Genomic DNA, 8,399 nt, shown 5'->3' with positions numbered 1-8,399 from the left:
AGATACCCCCTCTGCTAAATTGACTAAGACCCATAATTCCTGTGTATTCTGTCATGTGCTGAGCATGACTGTTTGATTGAATATTGCTTAACGTCCCTCTCAAGAATTTTTCATTCATGGAGATGCCACCATTTGGCAGTAGAGAGCTGCAAATTCGTCCTATACATGTACTCGGCACTCAGGGCCATTGAGCAGGGAGGGATCTTTTTCATGCCAGCACCTACTGTGACACAGGGCCTCGGTTTATACAGTCTCATCCGAAGAACCAGTCTCCATGTCCCACAGTGGGATGTTGAGAATGAAGAATAGCTGGTGTTATAGATTAAGTTAGAAAGGAGACAGGTAATTGAACTGTGACAGATGAAGTAACTGAGGTTGCAACTGTTGAGACCTGAATTGAAACTGTAGTGTTTGAGACATTGATGAGGAAGTCACCGGAAATGCACCTGTTGAATCCAGAGAAGAGACAGATAAAGCACTGGTTACACTGGATATTTTTCACCAAAACTGCATCAAAATTTTACCTTGATCATTGTTGCCTTTGCCATTTCAACCTTACCAATGCACCAAAGTAAGTTTGCAATATTGTGTATCAGTAGCCCTGTTTGTGTGCTAAGATGGTATTCTCGAAACTTAGCATACTGATTGAATTTTTCAGCCAAAACTTATAAATTTATAGTATTATTTTTTGTTTGATCAAATGCCAATGGGAACCTGTATTTACAAGTTTTGAAATTTTGTTAACTTATTTTTGCTGAATGAATTTCAGTAGCCAAATGGGGGCTCTGATAGCTGCAGATCTGTACTGTTATGGTTTTATATATTTGTCTTTGACCATAACGCTACAGATCCTGTAATGCAAAAAACGTGCAATTCAGGGTTTAAAATTAACTGAAATTTCTACTAGCCATGTGGGCTCCTAACATTTCAAATTTAGGAGCCCACAGCTAAATTTGTTAGCCCACAGTCAGTTTCTGTAATTTAAAAAAAAATTGTTCCTTTTTTTGGACACTGGGACAAAAGTAGATACAGATAAAATATGATTGTGCATTAATATGAGTACATTTGTTTAAAATTTGAGTTCTTACTTTATATAATCAAATGTCAAATGAATATTTAATCAAACGAAATAAAATTGAATTCAAGCATCACTTTTACTATCCTTATTTTTTTTAACAATGTTGGAATACGTATACATGTATTTGCTCCTTCAAGATCAACCGATGAAGTGACAATGGTACATAAATAAGATTTTCAATGTTAAATATTTTAACTGTAACATATCTGAAATAGTAATAAGGAAAAACACTTATAATTTATATGAATAGGTAGTTTGGAGTTATTAAAACTGTATATCTTTTACGTATCAACCATGTACAGAAGAATGGAGGAAATTCGGATTAGGAAAAAAAGATCGTTTTTGGGCTTTCACAAATCATGTAGTACTGCTAAATGGAAAAGATGAAGGGTATTTATGTACAATAAGACCATGCTGCTGTGATTTATTTCATTGGTTGGGAGTTTTGAATAAAATAACATGTGGAAATGTTTGTTTTTCAGTAAGGGGACTAGTTCAGTACTAGTTGAATGAATTCGGCCCCTGCAGAATTTTCATTCGCCATGTGGGCGAGCAAGTTATAAATTTTATGAGCCCACACCAAATTTTACTCGCAATTTGCGAGTGGGCGAGCGTTAATTTTAAACCCTGCAATTTACCGCGCAATATTTTTTGCGCACTTTTGAGGATAATTTCTGCACTTTCCAGCATCAGTCAACTACCTTTCACTCCCTAATTCTAGGCACATTATTTGACTAATCTGTATTTTTTATCCATCTCCCAACCCTTTATAGTCGTCTCTACAAGTGATAAACTCGCTTGATTAAAATTGTTAGATTGCTGAAAATTCACTTCAAGCAAGTTTATTGCCCGTACAGACAACTATAAATGGTTGGGAGGTGGATAAAATATACATATTGGCTACAGAATGTGTCTTAGAATTAGGGAGTGAAAGGTAGTTGATTGACCAATGCTAGAAAGTGGAGAAATTCTCCCCAACAGTGCGCAAAAAATATTGCGCCATAAATTGCACGTTTTTTGCATTAGGGGATCTGTAGCGTTATGGTCAAAGACAAATATATAAAACCATAACGGTACAGATCTGCGGCTAGGGCTCTGAGTGCTCCACAGATTTAAGTTACTGATACAAATGTTCAGAACTCTGAAATACAAGACCTTAAAAAGTTAAAACACAGGGATAGAAATTTGAAAGAATGTGATGTTGCCCTTTGAAAAAGATTGGAGAGGAAGCAGTTGCAGATGAAGTGCTATGCAAGGAGCTAGGTAGATGCAGAGGAGGTGCATAAGGAGAAGGATGAGAGCTGGAGTGAGGGTAGGAAACAGATGCAGATGTACAGAGGGACAGGAGGCAGATGAATGAACAGTGCCTGGTGATAATCATAAATAGGAATGAGAGCTACATGTAGACAGAAGAAAGGTAACACAGTAGTGATTTGTGGCAGAAGTGGAAGCAGATGCAGAGCTCGAAGAGGACAAAGGATGAGAGCTTGAGGTAGGAAAAGGAACAAATTCAGATGTGACAAAAGGAGGAGGTAGATGCATGAACAGTGCACAGGGATAAAGAGGAATCATAGCTAGAGGGATGAGAAGAAACAGATGGAGAGAAAGGAGATGCAAAAGAAGTGCAAGAGGATGAAGAGGTATGAGAGAAGGCATAAGAAGAAGGAGAGGGAGTGCTATGGGAAAAACAAGAATAGATAGAGTCATAGAACCTGATGGTTCTCAGGTGGCTAATCCTCTCCCTCGCTGATTTTCACAGATGTCTCTTTAACAGAAAAGTTCTGTATGAAGAGTCGGGTGGAGATTCTGACAGAGAAGAGGCTGATGAGGCTATTGGACTAGCTGAGTGGCGGATTTAAGGGGGGGCGCACCCGGCATGCACCCCTCCTTAAATTGTCAAAAGTTAGCGTAAATCAGTTTCGTTGAAAAATATACAAATTTCTACCCGGTAGACCTCATTTTTACCCTACAAAATCAGGTACTACTAAACAGAGAACTCTAGAGAACCCTAGATAACTCTAATGATTTTTAAATTAGCTATTTATTGTCTGTAAATGAAATTTTTCTATTTTAAATAACTAATATATCATGCTAAAACAAAATTAAATTAAAAAAAATATATTTTAACAAGTTTTTTTGCTTATTTTAACAGATTACTTTAATCTTAAGTCTTAAGACTCCATAATAGCTTTTGTAATAAAACTAGTAAGAAAATTAATTAATGTTTTAGATCAGAGTATATGGTTAAGAATTATACATATCATTAAAATTTAATAAAAACTAATGTAAAAAACATTGAAAAATAATTTAAAATTTTGTGATAAAAATTATTGTTTCGATAAACAATGTTTTTGAAATCATAAAATATTTCACCATCTATTTTATTACGTTTTTCTGGTGAAAACTTCTATAAAATAACTTTTTAATTGATTTTATGTATAGAATATGATTTAATTTGTACCGGTAGGCTAAATCACAACCAAATTATGCATAAAATGTATCAAAATTCATCATACAAGCCTCAAGTTCTCTTGGGTTCTCTGTTTCGTAGGACCGTACAAAATCTCTAGAATCCAGGAGCTTCGCTCCCTGGGCCACCACCAGGGTTTCGCCCTAGGGGCCTCAAGGCGGCCTCAGACCCCCTGCCTACTTTTGGCGCCCCCTCTAACTTCAATTCCTGGATCCACACCTGTAGTTGGTGGTGAAGAAAAATCCAAACGAGGAATGGCCCACTGGAATATTCTAACTAGATATTTCCAAGTCTGGTTTGGTGGGGCTTAGAAACTTTGAAATATGTTGAGAACTTTCCAAAATATGTAAGCTGTAATAGATACATTTGGAAAATATTTCACAAAAGGTATTAAAAGGTCTGTTATATGTGACTGAAATATTTACATATTAACAACAGGGATCGGCAGTTTCCTGTGATATTAACTGGCAGCAGAGACGTCCACTTTTCTCGTTTTCATTTTCCCGCGCAATGTCTCTGTTACGAAGAATACATTATTATATTTATTGAAAACCTATTAGTTGTCATTATTTTAGTAAAACTGTTTTATTTTGCTATTAAATTCATAAGCCAGTAAAAAATCTTTATCTATATTATAATAATAGTCTATTTCATCTGAAAATGAAATATAATGTTTTATTTTTAATAAGCATCGGGATCGGTATTTTATTCTAACAGAATTAAAGATGGCGGCGTCCTGAGGGAAAAAAATATTGAATTGTAACATCTACCTTTTGACAATGTCTTTGGAGTCTGATGCACGAGCAGAATCATGTAGAAAGGCCTTAAAGGTAGCAGTCAGTGCCTTGGCATCTGAGATGGGTTTCGAGAGAGCAGAGGAAGCTGCCGTTGAGACGCTGACAGAAATGCTTCAAAGTTGTAAGTAATCAGTAATCTGTTGCATTTTTTCATTTAGTAAGTAATTTATGTTTTATTCAAAGATATCTTGAAATTAAGTTTATTTGAATGTGCGATTTTACACAAAAGAAAGTTGCCTATACCCGTATTTCATTTTATTTGAACAATACACATCTGGATTTACCACAGATACTTGAGTCCTGGGTTATAAGTATACCTATTTGATAGGTTAAAAAAAGATATATATGTCCATGAAAGCCATGTCAAAACAAGAAAGAAATAAACAACTTTGATGTAAAATGCTGGACAATGCACCATTTGGAGCCATTTTACAAAAAAAATTCTCAGTAAACACCCATAATACAGGGGTGAGGGGAACAACCCCTCCCATACCCTCCCCTTTCATTCCTTCACCCTCAACAACCCCCCCTCCTCCTGAGTCCATGACTGTTAAATCACTTTTCTTTACCGGTCCCCAAAAAAATGCGCTAAAAAATGTAGTATCGCGGAAGTCGACTTCATTATATATGAGCAATCAAAAAAAAATTTAAAAGTTGAGTTTCCAACTTTGTTTTTAAACGAAATTTTTAACCTCGTTCTCTGAAGAAATGAATAGATATTGTTTATTCATTGAAAAAATAGACAAAAAAATAATTGTCAACGAAGGGCTTGCGGTGCATGCTAAGTGTCATTTCTTTTGGACTTGGCCATTCTTCCATGTAACTAAACCAAAGAAATGGTGTTGAAGCTGATTTATGACCTTGCAAAAATTACAGAAGCAACCAAATTTCTTAATTTATCTAAGAGAATGAGTCACTAACTCTAATCTCTTGGATGGTATGCAAGGACTAAGATGTTTAGCTGAAATCTTCCGGGTTGATGCTTCACCAACCCCAGTCAGTCAAATAGTGTCACTGTGCAAGGACTAATCCTAATCTCTCAGGTGGATGCAAGACTAACCCTAATCACTATCAGTTGAATAGTGTGCAAGACTAACCCTCATCAGTTGGGTGGCGTAAATGTTACATCATAGTCCAACGAGCATCAGAATCTTGCAGATCTGGGGATCGGTAGTCTACCCTTGTTTTGCCTTGAGTGTTATGTAATATGATGGATTTTTTAACAGAAATGAAAAAAGATCTTAAAGCTTGTATAAATAAACCTTTGAGTTTGACAATGGTTCTGTAAATCAGATACATTGTACTATATTAAATGAAAAAAGATCTTAAAGCTTGTACAAATAAACCTTTGAGTTTGTCAATGGTTCTGTAAATCAGATACATTGTACTATATTAAAACTGTAATAAAATGTATACAAATTTGTAGATTGTTGTAAATTCTAGATAGAACCTTAGGTGATTAAATTGTAACACACACTTTGCTCAATGTTTTAGTTTGACATGGGTTTGATCGACATTCAATTTCTTAGATATTAAACCTTGATATTTAGTTATAACAGAAGTTGGGCGTAGTTCCCAGGCATTTGCTGAGTTGGCAGGCAGGACAGAGGGAATGATGACAGATGTTGTCATGGCTCTGATGGAAATGGGTGAGTGACTTATTATTGCAATAATATTAATAAATTACTTAATGTGAGTCAATAAAAATTATATGGAAAATGATATAAATTTATCTGTTGTCTGTCTTTAATATGCTATACATGTACAATTAGTGACTATTGAAATTATGCATTATTTTCTTCAGGTCAGAATCTCAGTAGCTTACCAGCTCATGCCAAAAGAGCCAATAAATCTGTGTTTCTACCTCGTAAGTAAAAACAGATTTTTATAGAAAGATCATAGAAGAAAAGTTTCTATATTTAAATCTGCCTTCTTCTTGTTAAATGAAATAAATGTATGCTTTCAGTTTTGTGTAATTTACATTAATCCATAAAAATTAATGTCTGTGTTTTAAAAGAACTATTGTAAATGTAAATTTACATTGAGAAATTTTTATTTTTTCTTCTTCACTAGCTGCCCACAGTACTCCTACCCCCAACCCTAGAACTCTTCAAGCTGGGGACAAGATGCCACACCCCTCCCATATCCCAGAGCACATGCCTGCCTTTCCTGATCCTCATACCTACATCAGGACTCTGGTAAAGTTAAAGGACAATTATAGATAGATTTAAAATAAAAGTTTAGATTTTTTGACATGAACACATTTATAGTGTTCTTTTAAAAGTCTCATAATATGAGAGAATTTACAAGCATTGCATAAATCTAGTAAGAAAACTTAGCCATATGAAGGTTCATTTTTGCCCCTTTCACTCTTGTTGCAAGTGGGCAAATTTAAATGAAAACATTTAAAGAAAACTTCAAAACAGCTAGCATTATCTTTTGAACACAACTGTGTTTGGATGAATTCAAATCAGGGCTATATTGTTGCAAGAGTGAAAGGTTGAAACTATCACAGGGCAAAAATAACTTTGTATATGGTAACAAGGAAGAACTTCACATCATAAAACATATAAAATACCATACAAATGATCTTTTATTATTTAGTAGTCTTTATCTTAATATTTTCTGTATGAATTTCAGACACAAAAGCCTCCAGTGAATGAATATCAGATAATTAGGGAGAAAGCAGCTTCACAGAAGCGTGACGTAGAGCGAGCATTGACGCGCTTCATTGCCAAGACCGGCGAGACACAGTCTCTTATTAGGGATGATGCCAATCTATTCCCATGTAAGAAATTGAAAATTATTGATTTTTTTATTATTTTAGCAAATATTTGAATTGAGCTGTTTCAAGATAGTTTTCTGATGCAGAATCCTTCAAAAGATTCTAAGATTTCAGAAACTATAATCACAATAAATGTCACAAATTAAAGAACAAATGTAGATAGCTGGTAGACATACTTTAGATATTATTTTGATGTTATCTGTAGATCACGAATGATAGTCATTAAGAATTTTTGCTCTAAAGACAGCATTTTATTGATTTTAACCTCAAAAATATTACCTTGTCCTCTGCTTAAATAATTACCTGTACATTTGCAGTATTTCTTCAAATGATTATTTGATATTATTGAGCTTGAAATAGTTATTTTCTTTAACTTTGCTCTATTGATATAATTGACATGTACCTTCAACTTTTCATTATTAGTAATAGCCATCAAACCTCACCCTTTACCGTACCTCAATGCTCTCCTCCCTAAAGACCAAGACCTATTGGCCCAGGAAGAGGACACTCCGACCCCCAAAGAGAGCTCCTCATTAAAGTCCTCACAGGGAGGGGCCAAAGAGGGGGAAACAACAGAACAGGAGGGGGATACCCCTGACCCAGAGGCTATAGACAATCCGTACCTCCGTCCTGTCAAAATGGCAAAGTACCGAAAAAAGACAGGGGTAGGCATGGGGTGATGTGAAATCATTGAAAAGTCGTGTTCAATGGTGTAGACTGAGAGGAGGCAGCATGTGCACTTAAGCTTGATCATAACACATGGAAAACGGAGCTAATTTATGGTTTTTTGCCACTGAACTGAATATCAAGGAAAAGGAGTTAAGTGTATCAGTCTCTTGTTGAAATATTGTTCCTTACATTGATTTCAAGTATTAATTATCAGTAATATTGATTTTTTAGCTGTTGTTTCATTGACAAACTGAAGTTGTGCTGTATTGTTTTTGTCAATGAATTGCAGATTTGACATTTATACAACATTCAGAATACAATAAATAATTTATGAATCATTACTTTAGAGTATTTCTGTTAAAGTAAATGTTGCATTTAAAGAATTGTCTACACTCTAATGAAAAATGTGTTTTGGATTTTGAGAAAATTAAATCATTGAAAGATGTACACATTGAGGTTCATCTGCTTGAAGTTCATTTTCAACATAGAGTTCCTGCATATTGTACTTGCCATATTTTATCCAATTTGGGAAAAAAATCTCTGTCAGTTTAAAACAGATAAGAAATGAAATTGTTATTTGTTTTATACTTAATGTTGAGA

The 8,399-nt window shown here is 34.8% G+C and overlaps 1 protein-coding gene across 1 annotated transcript; it reads left to right on the top strand.

The window, feature by feature from the left end:
* Nucleotides 1-4,247: 4,247 nt before the first annotated feature.
* On the top strand, nucleotides 4,248-8,140 carry LOC134278155 (transcription initiation factor TFIID subunit 8-like). The gene is made up of 6 exons (XM_062760472.1): nucleotides 4,248-4,466; nucleotides 5,896-5,994; nucleotides 6,150-6,212; nucleotides 6,419-6,543; nucleotides 6,986-7,133; nucleotides 7,554-8,140. The coding sequence occupies exons 1-6, from the start codon at nucleotides 4,328-4,330 to the stop codon at nucleotides 7,808-7,810; spliced, it is 831 nt and encodes a 276-aa protein (XP_062616456.1). The 5' UTR covers nucleotides 4,248-4,327; the 3' UTR covers nucleotides 7,811-8,140.
* Nucleotides 8,141-8,399: the final 259 nt, after the last annotated feature.

Source organism: Saccostrea cucullata, unplaced genomic scaffold (genome assembly GCF_032062105.1).
Source record: "Saccostrea cucullata isolate Sc308-1 unplaced genomic scaffold, CSIRO_AGI_Scuc_v1 ctg6573, whole genome shotgun sequence".
In the NCBI taxonomy this organism is placed as follows: domain Eukaryota; kingdom Metazoa; phylum Mollusca; class Bivalvia; order Ostreida; family Ostreidae; genus Saccostrea; species Saccostrea cuccullata.
This window is presented reverse-complemented; position numbering and strand designations above follow the sequence as displayed.

Bases quoted from the DNA above. Each gene is read 5' to 3' on its own strand.
- LOC134278155 (XM_062760472.1), top strand. From the start codon at position 4,328: ATGTCTTTGGAGTCTGATGCACGAGCAGAATCATGTAGAAAGGCCTTA. The intron at 4,467-5,895 runs GTAAGTAATCAG...CTTGATATTTAG, and splicing joins GACAGAAATGCTTCAAAGTT to TTATAACAGAAGTTGGGCGT. The intron at 6,544-6,985 runs GTAAAGTTAAAG...TATGAATTTCAG, and splicing joins ATACCTACATCAGGACTCTG to ACACAAAAGCCTCCAGTGAA.